At 45.1% G+C, this 23,560-nt stretch overlaps 1 protein-coding gene across 1 annotated transcript in view; it reads right to left on the bottom strand.

The window, feature by feature from the left end:
* atrnl1a (attractin-like 1a) overlaps positions 1 to 23,560 on the bottom strand; it is a 210,591-nt gene that overhangs the window by 142,184 nt on the left and 44,847 nt on the right. Inside the window, exons 10-18 of the mRNA XM_030379517.1 lie at positions 21,260 to 21,414; positions 13,184 to 13,268; positions 11,093 to 11,304; positions 8,436 to 8,554; positions 7,576 to 7,692; positions 6,657 to 6,789; positions 3,593 to 3,780; positions 2,295 to 2,508; positions 1,528 to 1,719 (exon numbers count right to left, since the gene is read on the bottom strand). Of these exons, the coding sequence (XP_030235377.1) occupies positions 1,528 to 1,719; positions 2,295 to 2,508; positions 3,593 to 3,780; positions 6,657 to 6,789; positions 7,576 to 7,692; positions 8,436 to 8,554; positions 11,093 to 11,304; positions 13,184 to 13,268; positions 21,260 to 21,414 (1,415 nt within the window). The remainder of the gene's footprint in view (positions 1 to 1,527; positions 1,720 to 2,294; positions 2,509 to 3,592; positions 3,781 to 6,656; positions 6,790 to 7,575; positions 7,693 to 8,435; positions 8,555 to 11,092; positions 11,305 to 13,183; positions 13,269 to 21,259; positions 21,415 to 23,560) is intronic.

The following is a 23,560-nucleotide window of genomic DNA, read 5'->3' as shown; positions in this document are numbered from 1 at the left end:
CCCATAGTGTCGCCTTCACTAATGTCCCCTGCTTCACAAATGCTGTAGCCAACATGCAGACATCCCTTTGGAGTGGTGACTAAATTAAGTGAGTGTGGGCTAAGTGTGTTTAGACAGATTTAAGTGCTATTTCACGGTGAATAGTTGCAAACGAAAAGTGACTTGAGGGGACATCAAATGGAGCCCTTGTCGACGCCGTGATTGCGTTTACCTCTGTGTTTAGCTTTAGGTGTGCATACTATCTACCTGGCACAGCCTGAGCACCCCTAGCCGGACATTTTACTGACCTGCCTCTGCAGAAGGCTCATGACCCCAACTCTGTTTGATCTGCTCCAATGTCCAATTGTTTATCAACTAGCAAATCATAAATGGGTATGGATTGGGACTTTTGATTAAACATCTATTCAATTGGTTTTATGTTTCATTTTGGATGTATCAAAGCCTCAACATGAATGCAATGGTATTCATCAATAACTTTGTGATGTGCGATGAATATATATATAGATTTTTTTATGTACTAATTGAAAGATTCTTGTCCAACCTGAGGTTAATTATTAACCAGAAATGTTCTGTCAAATAATGCAATCTTTGCCCTGTAGGATTATCTTCCAATAATCATCGTTCTTCTTTGAAAATCATTTGACCAATGTTACCGTAAATACTAATCCAGAATGGCCTACTAAATAAACGGCCTCCTTTCTCGATCTCATGCTGTCTCCATAGCTTCTCCAAATGGATGAAATGGCAGAGGTCCAGCTATTGGTCCACATGCTCTGCTAGTTGCCCTCTACATATTTAGCCAGATTATACATCAGACCTGGGAAAACTATCTTTTTGAGCAACGGATTGTGTGTGTAGCAGTTTGCGAAGCAGAATAAAACGATATTCTGCCACCAAATCAAAGCTATAAATAACACAACAAAAACTGACTGGCTAAAGCCAAAATGCTTCTGACTAGGTTAATAAAATCAATTGAGTAAAACCACCTTCAAAGCTGTGCACTTTCTAGTATTCTGTACTCATGATATTAAGTCTAGTAACTGATGCAAGTAATTTGACTGATTTAAGTAACTTTATATTATAAAACATGATCCCAGGCAAGAACTGTATTATAGTGTTTAATGCATCACTTAAACAGCCCATTAAACTACTGGATAGTTTCATATATATATTAAAACAGGCTTGTTATATGTATTTTATCAAAACATTATATATGACTATATGTGAGAAATATGAAGGGATTTAGGGATGGAACCGACCGCCTTTGCTAGACTTTTAAGCCTCATGAAGGAGGGATATGGAGCCAAACAGAGGGCATGCTGGTATTGTAAACACTGATGGTGTTGCATTGTTATCCAGTCCCCTGGATTTAAGTTTTCCTTTCCCTCTATTTTGTATTTTTTTCACATGTATAGTTTGTGTGGCCATTTTGTGGCCTATGTTTAGTTTTGGCTAAGGCTTTGGTCAGAGGTGAGTCAGTGAGGGAAAGACTCATGAGTGGATCAGTTTGTGGTGTCTGTGTCTCACCAGCGCAGTCCTGGGTCTGCCACTCCAAACACTGTCCGTAGGGGAAGGACACCACGTAGGCACTGGAGTCCACGCAGCGCTGCGTGCTGCTGCACCACATGCACTCCATGCCCTGGCTGGTGCAGTTAGCACAGCTGGAGCGGCGGGCGCACGGCGTCCGGCAGGACCGCGACCTCAGGCTCTGGGCAATCACTGGGGGGGGGGGGGGGGGGTGAGAGAGAGAGAGAGAGAGAGAGAGAGAGAGAGAGAGAGAGGAAAACATGTACATGACATTGTCGGGTACAAAAACCTGCAAGCCGGACCAATGACATCAATGCTCCAACTTTTGCAGGATCTCAACATGAAAACGGGGTCGATTTTGCAGACAATGATTTTCCTCAACATGTGTTTGAAGCTGTTTTCTCTTACAGTGGACATTAATCAGGCTCCAGGGTTCCACTTTACCCCTATTTATATTGGCAAAAGATCATATAAGATCTGGAGTCAAACGGTATTTCTTAGGGGTTCACTGCATTGCAGGAATGTAAAGAGGGGGAATTGAAGTGTGAGACACAGTTACTGCTTCTCTTTCTCCAATTCAAGATCCAATTTTTCTTTTGCATTTTAGCGGATTTTACAGGACGACACATTGGTCTGGTTTGATACGGAACCAGTACTATAGATTCCCGCCACACCCACACAAACACACACACACACACACACACACACACACACACACACACACACACGCACAATGCACGTCTGTCCTCCTTGGCCCCCAGACTCACGGGCGGGCTTCTCGCAGATGAGGCCGTCGGTGGGCGCGGTGCAGGGGTTGGCCTTGAGGCCGGCGGCGTGCGCCCGCTCCAGGGAGGCGCAGAAGCCCGAGTCGCTGGGCTCCCTGGGGAGCCAGCGCAGGCTGGTGTTGGTGAAGGCGGTTGAGTCCTCCCAGCCCCAGTACGACACGTTGATCTTCCTCAGGCCCACCCAGGGGGACAGCGTCTTCAGGGGGGCAGACACACGTGTTTGTGCGTGCGTGCGCAGAGATTTACTTTCACTGAAATTGTATTTTTGTTAATAATCCAAAAGCTTCATTGCAGTACAAAACTTTCTTCAAAACAGACTGGCACCCGTACAATTGCTCAACCAGACACAACGTGACAGGGTGGGATGGAGAGAGAGAAATTCAATAATCATTCAATTGAATTGAGTAAAATATTGGCTCGTAATACTGATTGCATTGCATGCAGTCAAAAGACGTGTGCGTGGGTGTGCGTGCTTGTGTTTGTTTCATTCCAAACTAGTCAAATAAATCAAGAGTAAAGCGAATTAACCCAAACTATCCAGACGTGATTATTGATTGAGACATTTTTGTCAACTCTTGACGTACTTGGCTCGCAGGTGTCAAATCAACGGCCCCCGGTGTCTGCGGGCCCCCGTAACTCATACGGGCCGAGAACGGACCACGGCTGTCTGAGATTCATTTTATCGGGCTTGTGCCGAGAAATGCAATGACCAAGCTCTGATAAATTCAATATTTCACTTAAGACTGCCATGTCATGCTGTATATTAACACTTCAATCCGCAAATTAATAAGCCTTTCCATATTTCATCAACAAAAAAAACAAAAAGTTTCAAAAGGAAGGCAACATATCGATGGGTGTTTTGCCCCACTCAAACTCTAAGGCATGGTGTGTTTTAAAGAAGCCTTCCTGTATGAGCTGATGCAGTCAGGGAGTGGTGGAGGAAAAAAAAGACACTAAATCAGCCCAAATGTTAACATGCAACTATGGGAGGAACTGCAATAGGAAAATAAAAACGAGACCAGTTAAGAGAGCAGTTAAGAGATAACTGCATACTACAAAAACATACCTGTTACTACAAGCACATACTTTCTGAGATTCGAGACAATCCTGCGTGTTGCTGTGTTGCTGTGTTGCTGTGCGCGCGTGTGTGTGTGTGTGTGTGTGTGTGTGTGTGTGTGTGTGTGTGTGTGTGTGTGTGTGTGTGTGTGTGTGTGTGTGTGTGTGTGTGTGTGTGTGTGTGTAAGTGTGTGTGTGTGCTTGAATGCGAGACTGGCCCCTACCTTGCCCTGTAGATGATATTTGTGCAGTTCCTCCAGGACAAAGTCCACCTGTTTCTCTGTGATCAGAGAGGCAATGTTTCCACCCAGGTTCTTACAGTAGTGCTGGGCATTGTCGTAGCTGTCCCTGCTCGAGTTGATCCTCAGACAGACCTCCCCGATGTGCTGCCAGTCCTCCCCGCAGAGCTGACCTGCACATGGACATGGAGAAAATTTAGGTCCAGGATCTGGCAAGGCCTGCATACAGCAGGTGATGATCGAGATTGGAAATCCCATTCCCACAGACTTCAATTCCTCCTAAAATAATAATTGAAATGATAGAATTCAGAGGATGCCCATGACACTTTGGCTTGTTATTGTGCCTCCAAAGGAATATTTCACAGGTGGGTCAATATTATAAAAATTGACTGTGAAATGAGAGCCAGGTGTGAGGAGTGGGCCTGTGCAAATACATATATAGATAAACAAGAGACAATTACACAGAGTGGTCTCCTTCTTTAGGACCACAGTACGGGCCCCTGATTGGAGGCTAAAGCAGAGGCCCTTTTACTAGTCAGGATAAAAGGAAGGCTTGGCCGCCTCGCCCTCTGAGACATTGTTTACTTTAGACCCTGGGAGCAATTGCCTATATAATGGCTTCAATAACCAGCATCTTCATCACAGTAGAAAGAGAACACACTCTTACTCTCTCACTCTCTCTCTCTCACTTCAGAAGTTAAACACGAGGTGGTGAAATGGGTCTGAGCGAACGGAGAGAATTGGAGGGAAGAGAAGGTGGAGCAGAATGGACCGCGGGGAGGAGGGAGAGTTGAACAAGGATAAACAGTTGGATTAGGGTGCAGTCTTTGTCTAGCTGCAGAGATAAACACACCGGACCGTTTAGCATGATTGCTCATAACATGGTGTCTAGAGAAAAGGCCAAAGCACCGTGATCTGGAAGTAGTGATGTTTCCAATGCCTCGGATGAACATAAAAGGGAACCTCGCACCAACGGCCTCCATTTTGTTAAACTGTAAATAAGAGTCACTTCATTGCATTTGAAAGGAAGAAATCCATAATCGTGGCACGTTTTAGTTCTTGAAAGTCTATACAGGGCTCCAGACTTCAACCAAAGTGGTCACTTTTGGGATAATTTATCATGTGGAAGACAAACTGCGATATAACATAGGTGCTGTGTGGAGATCCGTGTCTTTGGGGTCAACTCTTGGTCCGAGTCTGACTCCGTCAGGGCAGAGCTTCAGTGCAAAGCAGGTCGCACACCAGACGAGCCACAAAGCAGATGTCATAACCGCAGCTTGATGGCTTAAAACTTGACCCACTTAAGTTCCAGTTATACACGCTGCTTTGAGCATAAAACTAAAAAAGTGTTTTTTTACATTGTGCAAAGTTTCAAATCATTTACCCTGAAGCACTTGCGCTATTCAAGAGCATACGGATAAATGCATTATCCTTGAAGACGGATCACCAGAAAACAGAGAAAATCGGACGTGGACTATATTAACCAATGAGCAGCAGTTATTATTAGGTGGTAGAGCATCTTGATATAGGAGGAGGAGGAGGAGCGTGAGGATTTGGTGCCTGAGGAAAGATGTTTGGGCGCTGGCAGTAAAAATTGAAAAAGACCCCCTCTGCAATAAAAACACGTTTACTTATTTACCTATTTAAAGTGGGGGGATCTTTTCAAATGAATGACCATAAAGGGGTAACACCAAATGAAGAGTGGGTCGAACTAGTGCCCTAGTAGAAGAGTAGAGTCTTGAGCCGGGCATATTGCATATTTATATCTTAATATGTAATATACATAATATATTTATATCCACATTAGGCAAAACATTGCATTAGCGCTCCGAGTGGAAAAAGAAAAAAAGTTGTCAAGGCTTCGATTCTCCTTAGTGCACATCGTCCCGGAGCAGAAATCCTGCTGCGAGTCCGGCTCAAGAAAACGACCGGAAGACCTGCGGCTGTTCATTTCATCTGTTCGAACCAGAGCAACAACAACAACCGAGCTGGAGTTTCCAGCTAGAAGAAGCTAGGAGCTGGGTGTAACCAACAGACCGTCAGTGGGTCAGGCTTAACGACGTAGCCCAGGCGGATGGTCCTCAGACTGGTCTCAGCTCCCACTCACCGAGCTAACGTAACAGCTAGCAGCTACAGGAGGCAGGGAGCCAGGCTAGAGTCGCTTGATGTGGGTCGGGGGGGGGAAGACACAGCAACGAACTCAGCTTGAAGCCAGCTAAACCAAACTCCGGATTCACAGCAGGGGCTGTAGTCATCTACTAGCTACTGGTGGGGCGGGGGGGGGGGGGGGGGGGGGGGGGTTGCAACACCAGAGAAGAAAAACATATGAGGAGGAGAGCTTTGGGTATAAGAGTCTTCCTTCCGTGCGCTAACTAGTGCTGTGGAGTCAAGCTAGGAGCAGGGCTGATGGAGGCCTGAGCTCACAATAGAGGAAACACGCAGCAGGCTTTCTGCTCTTTCTTTGGGCCTTTGGGTTAGCCAAGGAGCCATTTTCATACCATCAAGTAAACAATTATAATTGGCCTACTTCTTTTTTATGCTGACTTGTGGTTTAAAAGTGCGTGTGTGTGTGTTTGTTTTTTGTGTGTTATGTGGTGGGATCTGTGTGTAATGCATATCAGTGCATTGCCGCATATATGTTTGGATGTGTTGATTTGCAATGTGTGTGACCATGACGGATATGCAATCTATTAATATGAGAGGCTGGCAGAAAAGTGTGTGAGCAGTCCTGGGAACATGGCTGCATGTGTATGTTCAGCGCTGAAATGCAATGTTTGTTATGGAGGGAAAGCCAGATAGGGAGAGCGACAGGGAGAGAGAGGGGCTGTGTGCACACTGTTAACATGACAGAGTGGACTACTGTAAGAGGTTGGATAAATTACTGTACATTTTCTTTGGGCCGACCTGGGAAAAGAGAAACTCAATGAGAATGTCTACTGACAGTTTATCAGCGTCAAACAGGACTGTAATACCATTGCTGACTTACACTGTGGTTAGTTCGTAGCAATGTGTGGGAGCCTGAGTGAGTGAGTGAGTGAGTGAGTGTTACCTGGCAGGACGTGGCACTCCTGCTGTTGCTGGTCCCACTGACAGTTGAGGTTGAGCAGGCAGCTCCTGCAGTTTGCAGAGCGGGAGCACTCCTGCTCCTCCTTCTGAGAGCACCTGGACGTGTCTACAATGGACTGCATGCACCACACACACACACACACACACACACACACACACACACACACACACACACACACACACACACACACACACACAGACACACACACACACACACACACACACACACACACACAGAAAGACACATGCATATGGATAAACACATACACACATAGATACACACATATAGACACACATGCATACTCGCACACAAACGCATGCACACACACAAACAAACAAACATTATTTTCAGTATGTCAGATTGCAACATTAACAGCTGTATAAAATGCCTTATGCTGCAATCTTCCACAACGTCATAAAAAATCCATACAACATGGAATGAAATCAGGGCACAAAGACATTATGAGTGTGAGTAAATACATATTAAGGGCAAGGGAATAAACTAACTCAAGGGAGCTTCAACACAATCTTAAGATTTGTTTCTGTCATTTATTCTGTATCAGTGCCCTAATGTCATTGATCTGGATATATGATATGTAATATACTTGGAGATCGATGACATCTCCAAGTGGAGATGGAGGGAATCAAAACCTCTTAAAAGTGGATTTTTCTCAGGCAATCCTAATTTCTAGAGGAATAGAGTGTGTGCGTGTGCTTGTGCATGCGTCCATGCGTGCATGCGTGCGTCTGTGTGTTGGAACTAGTTGTCACCATTGACATTCTCGAGGATAAAACCTTAAACATGTTAAACACATCTGAGCGCTAACTCATGGGTTGTATTGTGCTGCTACGCTGAAGGTGAGCGTTGGTGTGTGTGGCGTGTGGAGCGCGGGGTCACACACATGTCCCCGCCTGCGGGCGCCATGCTTCCAGAGGCTCAGCTGATGCTCCGACAGCATGGAGGGGGGCGGGGCCAGAGCCAGGGCACCCACATGCTGCCGCGCCAACTCCAGAGTTAGCTGGACACACACACAAGCACACACACACACACACACACACACAAGATGTACACATAAACACGATGCATTGCCTGTGTGCTTCTTCTTTCTAGAACATCTCTCGTGTATTACACTTATAACATTGATTGTATTTATCTTACTGGAAGCTATAAATTGCAAAATTGTTATGTTAATAAATAAAAAATGAATTTGATTAAAAATTATCAAATCATCTCTGTCGTCTTGCTTTGAATAAACCATGGCCGCACTTACCCTCTTGTACCGACCAATGAATCGATTAAGAAAATCAATCTATGTATCTGGTAAAGCATGAACAATGACAAGGCTTCGTTTGCAACCACGTGATCAAAATGACGTAAAAAGTGCTTACGTCACGACGGCAGCCATCTTGGTAGGAAAACACATGCGATCAAAATGGCGTCTTCTACCAGCGAACCCAATAGTGCGACACAAATGTCTGAATATTTCTCAAATTTAAGCGGTTTGTTTGGCATTATTAGCCAAACAAAAGAATATAATAGCAAAACAATTGAGGTTAGATATGCACTTTGCGATTGAATGACTCCACTCTAATGTGACTGAAACACGTGTAGCGGGGCGCAATGTTGTGATTGCTTTCCTACCAGGATGGCCGACTTCCGGTTTGGTTACGAATTTTAATTAGCTGCGACGTCAGTTGCAAACGAAGAATTGTATGTCTTAGAGGTGTGTGGACACTGCCCCTAGTGGCCAGATGGACTCACCACGGTGCAGTTGCTGGAGGCAGACATGCACTTCCTGTCTTCACACCACTGACATAACCACGTGTTGGCAGTGCAGCTGGCGCAGTCGGAGAAGCGGAAACACTGCTCGTCTGTGCTCTCTGGAAGAGGAAAGTGCATTGTATTAATTTGCTGTGGTGTATTGTTGAAGTGCAATTCATGTATGAAATGGAAACTGCCTTACAGAGCCCCAATCCAGGTGTCTTTACTGTGCACCTCAGTCTAGAAGTCTGTGAGCACAAGCAGTGGAGATTGAACTCAGAATCAAAACTTGTTCATTGGTTCGTTTTTGGTTCCACTATTGGAGAAAAATAGCTAGCCAAGGCAGTTTGCATACATTTACTTGGTTGGACAAACCAAGATAGAGCTATGGGAACTGCTCAACGCTTGTTTGAAATAGACTGTAGCCTAATGGGTGTCACGGCTCGTCGAGGGCCTGGTCTGGAACGTGTCCACAACACGAGCTGGGGGGGGGGCAACTCAAACTGCTTTACAAAAAGGGCCTCACGTTCACCCATAAATGCCCCCTTCACACACCGACAGCGGGGTCAACCATGCAAGGGGACCACCACCTCATCAGGAGCGGTTAGGGTTAGGTGTCTTTTTCAGGGACCCCTCGACGCTTAGCAAGGATGCAAAGCCAACCAGAACCAATATCATCCGAGAGCATTTAAATCACTCATATTACTAATAGCTGGCAGATGGCTGCAGCATTTCTAATAAGTTCTTCTCAAACCTTACCAACAGCACCTTAAAGCAATTAAGCTAAACCCATGAATGCAGCAGATACTATGAGTTGAATCCCAAACCTCCCGCTAGGGCTGGGCGATATGGACAAAATCTTATATCACGATATGAGTAATTTTATATCACGATATGGATATATATCACGATATGGTATTTTTGAAGTAAATTAAAATAATAAATGGCTTAAAATAACCATACTTCACATTTGATCAGTTTTTTCTTTTATTTTGAACTTGAATTTCCATGCTTACAAAGGAGTAAGTAGCGAACAATCTGTCATTAACTACAGTGTCATATAGTGCAAACATCTTGTAAACATTGAACTGTTTTTTCAATACAAATAACATTTTTTTTTAAAGGTGTGCTTCACACCTGCCTGGCTGTCAGTCAGTGCAGTGTAATATAAAATAAAAATCACAGCATCACACAAATATTTTAAATACTAATTATACACTTAAATAAAGTTATGTGCTTATATGCACAATAAAGTTATGTGCTGTGCAAATAGCTGGTGGTAAAAATAGAACTGTTTCTTCAATACAAATGAGATTTTTTTTCAAGTTAACAGGTGAGTCTCACACCTGCCTTGCTTCAGTCAGTGCAGTGCAATATACATTTTTTTTTTTTTTTTTTTTTTTTTTCTCTCTCGGTATAAATGAAATATGGCCAAATCTCTCCCGGTAGACACTTTCATATCGTCCACGGTATGATGTCGTCATATCGCCCAGCCCTACCTCCCGCTATAGACTGATGATCAAGAGGACAGTAATAGTGCTGATAGTTATTATTGGAAGCAGCAACACTGTTCAGTTGTTACAGGACCGTTTGGTTGTTACCGGCTGGGCAGAAAAGTTATAATTTTCATCATAACCAGTGAGATGGCAAGACATCTGTCCCTTAGGTTTCCTCAGCACTGCAAAGTTTGAAGTGCTTTGTGACGTCATTCATAGTTAAAGTCTTGACTTTTTTTTTTGTGATATCATCAGAAAAAAATCAAGAATAGATTTCATTTGTATAAATCTAATACAGATGCATGGCTTCCGCTGCTAATCATTAGAGTGCTGATCAAGCAAGAAGGCACCAAAGAACGGCAATTGCATCGTCAGAGTAATATAGAGATCCCTGTGGTATTATTGAGGGTCTGCCTTGGGAAGTAGCTGAGGACAGGTGTCTGCTTTTGTTCAAACTTACTTGGACAAGACATTTATCTTTCCAGACAGTCTGAAAGGACAGACTAGCGCTTTAGCTCAAAACATCAGACAGACTTCCTTATGACGAAAACCTTATGAATACACCTGCCCTAGGTCTGCCCAAGACGAAGCAGAAGAAGGAATGTATGTTGTGAATCAACCTAAGAGCTCTCTATCTGGCTGCATTAGCGTGCAAGGTGAGATTGCAAGAAAGATGGGGACTTATTTTCTTAGCCCTGTGCTAATTGCTCTGGAATGAGGTAATTGTTGTTGCCCTGACCTCTTGCTCTGCCCTCCATTTCAGCACGCAAACAAACTTCAGAGGCCAATTCTGTACAATTAGTTAGTCTCACTAAAAGATTAAGCCTTCTGGGTGTCAATTTTGAATGTCGCTTTTCAGAGTGATTTATCGTACTGCATTGAAGAGAAATAAAGACAGATGAATGAATCACCAGAGAGAGAGGCAGAGAGGTCTGCAATATGTAACTTGGTTTCACCTTATCGTATTCTATGTCTCAAATGTTCTGTTGAATTGATTAAGCCACAATTAAATGTTTATTTTGCCAATAAAGCGTGTTTGAACGGGAGGAAAAAGGAGAGAGAGAGAGAGAGAGAGAGAGAGAGAGAGAGAGAGAGAGAGAGAGAGAGAGAGAGAAGTAGAGATACAAAGATGCACTCAGAGCAGGGTGACCGGGGACGTACCCGGGCGCAGGGGGCAGAAGGGGGCGGGCACCACGTCGGCGGCCAGGTGGGGCTCCCAGGGGACACATTGACCTTTGACCCAGTGGCAGCGGACTCCCGGCCCGGCGGTGGCACAGGCGTCGGCGTCAGCCCATGCCAGGCAGGAGGGGGGGGTGTAGGCCAGCAAGTCGTTCAGAAGCAGCCCGGAGAACCCCCCGAAGATGAACACGGAGCTGAGGGCACAGACTCAGCGTTACTGTTTGGTGGAGATCTATTGACAGAAGGGAGACTTCTCTCAAGCCAAGAGGATATTTTCCATCGGTAGTCCCTGGCCAAGGTGAGGAAAAGGCTCTAGATTCTCGCAGAGAGAAGAAAACCTCTCACGCCGATGTCTTAAGGTACGGCCACACCAGACGCGTATCTCGCGTAATTTTTACGCGCGTAACGCAGCTAAAATGTTGCTTGACCATTTTGTGTAAAAAATGGGCATACGCTCCTAACGCGCCTACGCTCCTAACGCGCCTAGATGAGTCCATGTCCATGCAAGTGAACGGAGCGTTCCCTCTTCGTCATAACTATCAAACCAAACATCCTTCACATTCACCGAGCGAACATTACGAAAGTAAAATGCACATTTCTCGCTAAAAATGTTTCCATAAACGCATATAATGGCGTAACTATGTTACTATTTCCACCCAGAATAAAGAAAGTTGTCGGCCGTGGCTGCGCTGGAGTCCGAGGTAGGAAACCCAAACGCCGCCGTGTTTGGGTGATAGAGTTTAGATCGGGTTAGATTAAATAATCTCGGATATAAATGACAATAATCGGGTTAAATAACTTCACATGGTGTGTCTGGTGTGTTTCCAGCATTCGTAGTGTTGATCAGCAGATATATAGTCCGCCAAGACGTTGAGGTTGCTTAGTAACCAGAGACTCTGTCCATGCAAGTGAACGGAGCGTTCCCTCTTCGTCATAACTATCAAACCAAACATCCTTCACATTCACCGAGCGAACATTATGAAAGTAAAATGCACATTTCTCGCTAAAAATGTTTCCATAAAAGCATTTAATGGCGTAACTATGTTACTATTCCCACACAGAATAAAGAAAGATGTCGGCCGTATGCTTCTGTCCAAGCTCACTACTCTCCGCCAGTGACGTCGGGTCAAGCTCAATGCTGATTGGGCAACGCGGCTAATCGTCATGCGTATGAGCGTAAAAAGTTCAATTTTTTTAACTCTTGAAATGTACGCTCGTATATATACGCGCCTCATACGCACGTTACGCGCGTAAAATGTTGCTTTAGCGCATGTAACGCGTGTACGCGTCTCATACGCGCGTAAACCAATGGTTCCCTATGGAAAAATTGACGATTTTATACGCGAGGTACGCGGGTAACGCGTTTGGTGTGGCCGCACCTTTAGGTGTTTTTTTCAGGATTTTATTTCCAGTGAGCCGCTGTTAAGCTCTGTGCTATAAATCTCCTTTCTGAAGGATTTGGAAAGTAATTTCACAAACTGGGTGACACTTGTAATTCCCAAATTGTATGTAAAATAGGGGCACTGTAAATGACTCAAATCGTGCAAGAAGTGTGTTGGAAATGACTGATGATTGTTTCGGGACTTCCTGAGGGAAACAAACTTACATAACGCACAGAGATTTGAAAAAGGAGCAGCATGTATCATGGTGAGGGTAAGACAAGGGAGCTGTTTTGGCACCTTACTATAGATAGCATAAAGAAGGATACTGCCAGAACAAGGAAAAGGAAAACTTGTAAAGTTAGACGCAGGGATCAGTCGAAAGAACTGGATGACACATGGCCTGCACTTCTAAACAAAACAGAGGCGTTGAGAGAGGAACCAGGAGAAAGTACAACAGAGAAGGAGGCCTCAAGGTCAGAACAGCAGAAACCAAAATAAATGTTTTTAAGAGATGTTTCAACACCTATCCCAACGACCCAACTGCACCACAGGTTGGCAGAGAGAGATGATACAGGAATACATATTAAGTCCTTGTATTTATAGAGAACTTCAAGAATGAGTTGAAGGAAGTTGAACTCATTGTATTGTGTCTTTGATGGTATTACCGGGTAGAGTGGGGGTTTTAACTCACCCGTTCTTCACCACAGCCGAATGGCCAAACCGGTTGGCATCCCTGTGGAGACCCGGCCTGGGGAGAACTTTCCAGCTATCGCAGGCTGTGGACACACACATACACACACACACACACACACACACACAGTTATACACAAACACACACACAAAAAATGCATCGTTACTCACACAGACACACAAACAAACACAGTTACTCAAACAGACACACGCAAACACACACTAACACACATACACAGTTTCACACACAAACAGGTAGACACACACAGTTACAAATACAACCACACAGACACACACAAACAAACACACCGTTATTTACACAGTCACACAAAAACTAACACACACACACAGATACACACACACGTAAAACATACATCAAGTTGTGAATGCTAAATTATTCAAGGGAAAAAAATAAGGAAACAGACAATGCAGCATTAGAGACCAAGTATGATGATTTAGTTTGACAATCTTATTTGGTGCATCATTTCTCCTTACTCCCAGTAGGTGGTAAGGAAGCAATATTACTCTCTCTCCAGGAAATATTCATCCTTGGAGATGACGCCAACATATACATCAGTAGTTTCAGCCACCGCATGAAGTTCACAACATCTGAATCCTGAGCACACAATTGCCCATGAAGAGGAGCAGCGAGGTGTGGGATACACGGTGCAGTTATCCTTCACAGAGAGGTGCTCAAATTGATATGCAAACCCTTAGCCTGGCCTAACCCTAACCCTCTCAAATCGAAGCTAATCATAAGGTGAGGGAAATAAACTGTAAGTGGTCTTAAATAAATAAGCATGTTAATCTCTCTCTCTCTCTCTCTCTCTCTCTCTCTCTCTCTCTCTCTCTCTCTCTCTCTCTCTCTCTCTCTAGAGCTGTAAAATATTTCCCTCTCTCTACTTAACAGTTATCTTGACATTTTAATGAACCCTTTGTGATCCCATTAAAAAAACATGTAAATTAGCGACTATGTGTGTGTGTGTGTGTGTGTGTGTGTGTGTGTGTGTGTGTGTGTGTGTGTTTGTGTGTGTGTGTGTGTGTGTGTGTGTGTGTGTGTGTGTGTGTGTGTGTGTGTGTGTGTGTGTGTGTGTGTGTGTGTGTGTGTGTGCGTTTTGGGCGGTGTGTGCTTGTTTGTGTGTTCCCTCTGAATAGTTGCCGTTTAGGGAGATGAGCCCACCCAAAAACACGACTGCGGAGCAAGCGATTTTTGGTTACAAGAGGAGGCCAGGTTGCTAACGACCTCGTTAAGCGATGGGCTAATTGGAAGCACTCGTTTAAAAAAAGGGAGAAAGCAATACGACAGATGACACCGCGTAAGGACGTTGGAGTCCATCCAATCAGCTCTGCCGGTGACAGCATCGCAAGTAGAGAGCTCAAAAGTCAATCGCATTAACGTCAACCATTGTGCTTTACAAGCCAATTGCAGAGACTCAGCCCCATAAAATGTATCTGTAATAACAGTCAGGGCTAAACGGTGGGTGGTGAAGAGTTTTTTTTCCTAGAGGACTTGTACTTAGAAGTTGCAATCTATGAAACTGGATGCCTGCAGTAGGTCAATTCAAGTCCGCCACTTCTCAAAAAAAGCAAACGTGAATATAAAAAAATAAAAAAAGCAAACGTGAATAAAAGTGTTGATAATAATGTGAAAAAATGGCTTCTGATGAAGATCAGAACATAAATTGTATTTTCCATTCCAGTTCAGGTGCTGCTTACACACAAACACACACACATTCCTCAACACAGATACACTCAACAAAACACACACACACTTCTCCAGAATTACTCTCATAAACACACAAACACACATACACTCCTTAACACAAACACAGACACACACACACATTTTCATTTCCTCCCAGGAAATGAGAAAGGCTCTGTTAATAATCCATGGCGAGGGAGATGGAGACAGGATGGGGGGTGGGGGGGTGCAAGGACGACGGGGGCAGTAATGGGAGGAGCTGAGGACAGTGGGGGGTGGTGGTGGGGGGGAGGAGAGGAAGGTGGGGGGAGGCAGGTGAGGAGAGAACGGGAGTGGGGATGAGATGAGGGTAGTGATGGGAGTGGGGGTTAGGTGAGGTGAGCGGCCCATAAATGTACCAAGGCATGGCTTTAGGCTTTTTTTAATTAGTGTGTGTGTGTGTGTGTGTGTGTGTGTGTGTGTGTGATCGTTGCACTGCTCGTCATGCCATGTGCAGTTGTGTTTTTGTGCGCTGTTTTTCATGCATGTGACACCTTGTTCACACTACCTCCGTCCATCGACGGATCTCATTGACTTTGCAGGGGGCGCTCGCGAAATGCATTGTGGGTCCGTCCATTCTGTGTCAAAAAGTATAGATATGTTAAACTTTTCAGGCAGCAACGGATCCGTCGGCCAATCGGACTGTGTTATGCAAATATACGCAAGGACACTGTCCAATCAAATCGCCTTTGTAATACAACCTGGAAGATCAAATGGATACGTCAAAAAGCCCCCATCCGTCGACGGACGGATCTAGTCTGAACAAGGCGTAAGTGTGGGCGTATGAAAGTTGCCTTGTTGGGAAGACTATATGTGCATGTAATATACTATGTACCTTACATACACATTTTATTATCATTTATTTCAGAATAGATACGTGTTTTATTAAGTCTATGTATTTGTGTATTTGTTATTTATGATCAGACGCAAATTAGTATTCTCGCCGCAGTACTATTTCCGCTGGTCTGTGAACGTTTTGCCTAAATAATGGATCCTGACTACGCACGGTGTGCCTCAGGTCATTGATCGAGATAACCAATAACAGGCTGCACTCAAAGGTGCTTCAAAGGTAAGCAACAAGTGAGGCAAATTCTCAAATTAAATAATAGCTACTATATTGTTCTCCGCAAGTCAGCTTTATAAGAGAAACAAAATGATTAATTACATCGCAATTGCAGTTTTCAGCTGCACACACAATGAGGCCACGCGCAATGCTACGGCTTCCATTTTCTCCGCATTTCAACTCATAAAAAAAACAGCCCAGTAAGAGGCTAATAGGCCTGTGTTTTACCCATTTCATGCCCTTGTTTCATCTTTTGAAGAAAATCGCTAATTTAGACCACGGTGAATAACTACGTTTGTTTAGTCTTAGGCCGTAAAGACCTTAAAGACCGTAAATGGTCACAGGGTGGCAGGGAGGGCGAAGACATCATTAGATAATAGCGGGCTGGGAAGCAGCACACGGGTCAAATTTTCTTTCTTTTCTTTTCTTTCTTTCTCTTATAATCGCTGGGTCGAACAGCGGTCCGCTGCTGTTACAGGAATATGCGGATTTGGGTGAGAAAAATACCTTGAATGCACATCACTGGTTTTGTGTGTGTGTGAGTGTGAGTGCATGACTTGTGAATGTGTCTGATGTGTGTGCGCACGTGTGTGTGCATGTATGTGTGCGTTTGTGTGTGTGTATGTGCGTGTGTGTGTGTGCGTGTGAGCGCTTGCAGATGCGCGTCAGTGCTTTGGAAGGTAGAATGGAGAGGGCTTTAATTAGAGTTCATCTCCCCCCCATCCTCCAATCTAATTAGAAGCATTGGGAGGGGGTGCTGGGGGCCGTAATGGATGTGTGTGTGTGTGTGTGTGTGTGTGTGTGTGTGTGTGTGTGTGTGTGTGTGTGTGTGTGTGTGTGTGTGTGTGTGTGTGTGTGTGTGTGTGTCTGTGTGTGTGTGTGTGTGTGTGGATGGGGGGAGGGGGCGGTAGAATTAGATCCAAATGAAAAGAGCCTTCTGTGTGGCTCTGGATCTAATGCGTGGCAGCGGGCTGTGGGGGGAAGAAAGCGACAGAAACCAATGACGGCCGCCTCTCCACTCCCAAGGTTAGCGCGGCAAAACAAAAGCACATCATCAGTGAGAGAAGAGGTGGGGTTGGGGGCATGGGGAGAGTACATTAAGAAACGGAGGAGGAGGAGGGATGCACAAGCAATGAGGTGTTCCACAGGTGCAACTAATTAAATATCTCCTGCGGAGGGCGGGGAGGAGGAGGGGCGATGGGAGGAGCAGGGAGATGGGAGAGATGGGGAGAGGAGGGAGACGTGGAGGGGGAGGTGAAATGGGGTGAGGTGGAGGGGAGAGGAGGAGGGCAGATGGTGAGGAGGATGGAGATGGGGAGAGGAGGAGGGGAGAGATGGGGAGAGGAGGAGGGGAGAGATGGGGAGAGGAGGAGGGGAGAGATGGGGAGAGGAGGAGGGGAGAGATGGGGAGAGGAGGAGGAGGGATCGGGAAAGGAGCAGAGGAGAGGGGGAGGAGGAGGGAGGAGGGCAATGCGGAGAGGAGAGAAGGGAGATGGGAAAGGAAAAGGAGAGATGCCGAGAGGAAGGGAGATGGGGAGACACATTTTCACATTTTCTATCCATCTATCTCTCGGTTTCTTTCTCGGTCCTCAGGCCTCGTAACTACCCCTCTGCATATTGTGTGTGTGTGCGTGCTTCATGTTGTCTGGGTGCGATAAAACCCTGTGGTCTCCTTCTCCCACCTACCATGACTTATTTATTAATGCTTGTATCTGCATATTCCCCTACTGATTTATTGGCTGCTGGCCCCCCCTCTCGCTCACTCAGAGGCGCAGGCCCGGCATGCGGTGCTGAACATGTGTGTGCATCGTGTCTAATATCCCAGGATTAACGCATGTGTGTGGCCATTTGTGAGTGTGTGTTTAATATCCCAAGATAAGGGATATTAACGGCCTGATACACAGAGATAGGTTGTGTGTGTGTGTGTGTGTGTGTGTGTGTGTGTGTGTGTGTGTGTGTGTGTGTGTGTGTGTGTGTGTGTGTGTGTGTGTGTGCGTGTGTGAGTGCGTGCGTGCGTGCGTGCGTGCGTGCGTGCGTGCGTGCGTGCGTGCGTGCGTGCGTGCGCGCACGTGTGTGTGTGTGTGTGTGACAGGGTCAGACCTCCATGATGAAGGTCAGGAGATGTAAACCCATAGTTGACGTGTCCCATTTCAGGCGCAGCAAGAAGATGCCTTTGATGATAGTAATACATTGTGCTCATTCTGAATATAGATTGAGACCCCTTGCTCCTGGCCTCTTTCTAGTGCAGTAAGGGACAAGCCGCCTGCAATCAGCCAGGCCATAAAATCATCACCTCGGTTGAGATGTTGTAAGGTGACAGTTCAAACCCCACCGGAAACGTTTAATGAAACATATGAAATGTGTATTATAAAACTAAAAACACATTGACTATTTACCAACTCGTTGTTCATATATTGGGCCCTATTTAAACGCAAGTGAGAAGCGCCAAACGCAAGTAGCTTTGTGAGCGGTTCTATGGCAATGTTGCTATTATAGCAACAGATAAATGACTCTTGCGCCTGACGCATATCTAAAAGGGTTGCCCAGAAGTAGCCTGATTCATTCATTCTTTTTAACAGTCACTCACTGTAAAACTATGTTTTCTCACAATCAAATACAACCCTAAAAGTTATGGGCTTGTACACGATGTCTGTGTCAAGAAAATATATTTTTGCTGTACAGTGTTTGCATAGGCATTGATTTAAAAGTACAACTTATTACCGCTGTATCAGCTGTTCTTTTCCAAATAATTTAACCAACGTTATCATTTACCCTAAAACGAGATTTTGTTTTGGAAGGCTGGGATATAGCCTACTTTGCTCGAGTTTATTATTGTTATTATTATTATTTTAATGCATGGCATAGCCTACTACAGTGTTCATTCATTCAGCCCCTATAAAAACAAATTCCACAATCCAAAGGGGGGGGGGGGGGGGGTATATTAACATGTGACTGCATACAAATGTGTCCAGAGACATGGTGACTAATGTATGATAGTAAGCATTATTGGCCCTTAATACTTATATTCTGAAACAACACTGCCTCAAAAGGCATGAGCCTAAGCAACACCATTAGAGGCAAATACTTCTCCCTGAAATTGTAAACGTGCAAAAACATAAATTTATATTTATGTGGCATTCAGTACATTGCTTAAAATATATCTGTCGCATTCAGTAGGCCAATGCTGTGGTAAAGTGTGTAAAGTATGACCAAGCATTTCTTTCTGTTCAATAGATAGAACTTTATCAATCTCCTGTAGGAGAAATGTGTTAATGTTTGTCCCTATAAAACAATAATGGTAAAAAAATAAATACAAAACATTACGGTAACTCTAAAGTCAAACCGTCCAATCTGAAGTCTCTACTTAACCTCTCCCCTACTCACTTCCACCAATGCAAAGCGAACAGAACTGAGTAAGGGGAGGGTGTAGCCTGACTAGTTTGTGAACAACCCAGTGAAATGCAATGCAAATTCAATGTGAACATGTATGAGGCTTGGTAATAAAATCCAGGAAGATTTTGGTCTTCCTTTTTTTTCGGTCAGTTGCGCAACTGCTTTATCGATCTGTAAGATAGCACCATGTATCATTTGCGCCGGAACATATCTCTGCTTTTCGCCGAGACGCCTCTCAGGGCGCAACTCATGTGGCGCGAGTTTGCTGCGGGGGATAATCAGCTCTGTGCCGGGTGCAAACTGGCAACAATACATGCGTCATGTAGAAAGTCAATTGCGCTGGGTGCAAGATAGGCCCCATTGACTTTAACCGTGTTGGATATGCTTTTTCAGAAATCTAACTGATTTAATATTTACTGACTCATTCATCGTTCACTGACCAAAACGTAGTATAGCTACTGTAAATACGTGTTAAGAGTGAAGAGTTATTTTGTGAAATTTGTAAATAACACCTTGGACATGTGTCAGCTACTAGTGAGTGAAATGCGCTGTGTAAATCTAAGTTGGGTTCGTAAGGCTCGGTCGGGGAACACTCCTCTATGGCAGAGAAACATACTGGACGGCAAGAGAGAAGCAGGGGAGGATATTTGTTTGTTGAATTTCAAAATCACATTCTCCGGCACTCTTTTTTGCTTTTCTGATGTCTCTCATTACAGCTCTTTAATTTAGCGGTCTTCAGGCCGCTAAATAGGGCCCTACGAATTCTTTGTCCATCCAATGGACCAGTTCATTTCATAACATTTACATTAAGGGCATTTAGCAGACGCTTTCATCCAAAGCGATTTACAATAAGTAGGCTACATTTGTCAGAAGAAGGAGAAACAATATATCGTTGTGGGTACAGTTAGGTTGTTCATAGAAACAAGTGCAAAGCACTTACAATCGCTAGGTTAACCCATCCCCTGTATCTAACAAAGATAGCTAGGATAAGAACAAACTTACTTACATTTTTCTATGACTATATTGATTAAAGGGAATCACTGTGAGACACAATGTCACAGGGAAAATGCCCTTTCCTTCACCTCCTTCTGTTCGATCCTACCACTGCCCTTTTGGTTTCCCACTGTGCTGCTATCTGTTCTGCTCCCCCTTCATATACCTGTCCTTCTTTGTGCACCCTCCTATCGCTCTCTCCTCGGGGGATATTCAACCCTCCCCATCTAGCCTATGGTGTATGCTGGGAACCAGACCAATCCGAACCAAAGTTCACGTTTAATTGGCTCTGCAGTCTGGCTCCCCTCCCGCACAAAATGATTTCTGCCTGGTGCGAGACAGACCGACCATTTACAACCGTGTATCTATCATGAGGTGGGATAAATATGATGATGGTGAAGCCGCGTCATAGATGCATTTCTCAAGAACATCAAGGATGGCTGCCGCAGATGTAGAACGGTCTATTGATAACCCCATTGAGACAGTATTAAACAAACTGGATGGGATCTTTTCACTAAAAGAACAGACGACTGCACTTAAATATTGCCTCCTCACCAGTCCTCCATGAGAAGAGAGAGTGAGAGTGAGAGAGAGAGAGAGCGAGAGAGAGAGAGACAGACTGAAATTCGCCACCCAGTGCTGCATATCTGTCTCATCTGAATTACAAACCTCGACTCCAATAGCATTTTCCCCTGCTCTTCCACATGGAATTCATGAAATTAGCTATATTTCAAAAGTGTTTTTGTTTGTTTTATGTTATTTGGGGAGGGGGCCTTGTCACTGCACTAAACAGTCTCACATGAATTATGAATTACATTAGATCCAGGGGGACAATGAATGAAGGAGTGAATGTGTCACAGCTGCGTCCCGGTGTTCAGCATCCCTACCTATGTCATAGGCCAGGAAGTCGGCAGAGAAGCATTTGGCTCCGTTGCTTAGTGACGTGTCGTTGTGAGTGTTCCCGCCGAACACCAGCATTGTGCCGCTGACGAGCACCGCAGAGTGGAGGTACCTCGCCTGACCACTCTCCCTGAGGATCAGCCTGGACACGCATGCACACACGTATGCACGCACACACACACACACACACACACACACACACACACACCAACAAGGTTAGGAACATATTAAAACTTCATTTCAAGGCAGAAAGGGTACGGATGCACACACAAACACAGACACACGAATATATGCGCAACAACGCATCCATGTGTTATTTATTGGAACACATTGAGTCGTGAGTCATGTAGAGACAAAAACACACAAGAGAGAGGGATAGTTCAAGGTTTCTCTAATAGATAAACATGACACATATGTTCCTCTGTTTAGTTGTAAGCTTCTGCCCCTGTGTGTGTGCATGTATGCGAGACGAGTGTGTGTGTGTGTGTGTGTGTGTGTGTGTGTGTGTGTGTGTGTGTGTGTGTGTGTGTGTGTGTGTGTGTGTGTGTGTGTGTGTGTGTGTGAGCATGTGTGTGTGTGTGTGTGTGTGTGTGAGCATGTATGCGAGTGTGTGTGAGCATGTGTGTGTGTGTGTGTGTGTGTGTGTGTGTGTGTGTGTGTGTGTGTGTGTGTGTGTGTGTGTGTGTGTGTGTGTGTGTGTTTGTGTGTATGTGTGGGGGTGCTTATGGATGTGTGCATGGTGCCGTGTTATTAATGGTATCTGTCTGGATATTTGACCCGTCCCGTGGTGCCTGCCCTTCATACCAACTGTTCATTCACAAGGCTGAGCCCACACACACACACACACACACACACACACACACACACACACACACACACACACACACACACACACACACAAACACATACACACACAAACGCACACACACACACACACAACATAGGAGGTCTCAATCTGCAGAGTGTGGACTGGCAGGGGTCAGAGGTCACATTGCGGGGAACAACTGGAATGGATATCCAGTCGCCCGTAGCAGTTTAGCTCCCAGACATGAGCGACCCCGGCACGCCTGCTGAGGCCCCAGAATGCCTTGTGACGGTGCAGTGATAATGTGATAGGGTATCGATCCACCCAATGGAAACCCCCTCCTCTCCCTCACCCCCTCTAAAGCTGTCCAGCAGGTCAGCTCAGGGTCACTGAGGGGACAGCCACGTCGCCATGTCAGGATACTTTCTCTGCCACAATGTCCACACCTTGTCTTTTATTAGCTACTACAGAATCTGTGATGAGAGGACGGGTTTACTGACACAGAGCGAGCTCAGAGCCTCCTCTACCGAGAGCTGGACCAAAGGACAGATAGAATTGGAGTTTCAACTGAGCAGATGACATCTTGATGAATTGATTGCTATGCATTACCAATATTAAGGCCCAATCAATCAGAGATAAATAACTTCTTCATAGGAGTTTTTGGGATATAACCTATCACACTGCAATGATTGGTTACACTTTGTGTGATTTTCTAGAGGGCTCTGATGAGAAAAGTTACCAAGTTATAAATGCCTCATTAAGTCAGAGTTATTTTAGACCTTGAAGGCAGGTTAGAGTGTTGACGTTCCTTCCAAACGATATTTTGGACTATAAATAAGTTATTGGCTTACAGACAACATGCCTTGAATGGCTTAGCATCCAGAGAACACATTCTGGTTGGAAAGCGAGAGTCACTCGGAGACACTCTGAATGTGTGCTAGCGCACGATCGCCTATGTTGTGTGCACGCTTGCGTGTCCTCGTGTTTGTATTTGTTTTGTAAGCAAGCAATCATAGACGTGTATCTATGAACCTTCTATGCTAATCCACCACAATAATCCATACTTCATTTCTGTATTCATCAACGTGGGTGTGGTGCCCATCCGGCCCGCTGGCGTGTGCACAAGTAGCGGTGTGTGATAGGTGGGGTCCAGGCCTGGGAGAGAGTCTGTCTCTGGGTCCCCTCCTGTCAGTGCACACCAACCACCGCCACTGAGACCTCGAACGGCATGGTGCAAAAACAGCAAGACGCAGATGCATCCCCTCTCTGTTCCTCTACGGGGCCTGGTGTATTGTTGTGTATTGTTGTGGGGTTTCTTTTCTGACTCGCGATTGTCTATATTTACTGGTAACTTCAATGCATTGTCACACACTCCAAGCGCCATGTGCAGTCATGAATATTTCATGACTCCCTTCGATCAAAACAGACTCTTTTACACCAGTGACGGCGCTAATGTTGGAACCGGGGGGACGCGCACGTGCCG

The sequence above is a fragment of the Gadus morhua genome, chromosome 15 (assembly GCF_902167405.1).
Source record: "Gadus morhua chromosome 15, gadMor3.0, whole genome shotgun sequence".
Taxonomy (NCBI): domain Eukaryota; kingdom Metazoa; phylum Chordata; class Actinopteri; order Gadiformes; family Gadidae; genus Gadus; species Gadus morhua.
Note: the sequence above shows the minus strand (reverse complement) of the source record. Positions and strands in the feature narration are given on the sequence as shown.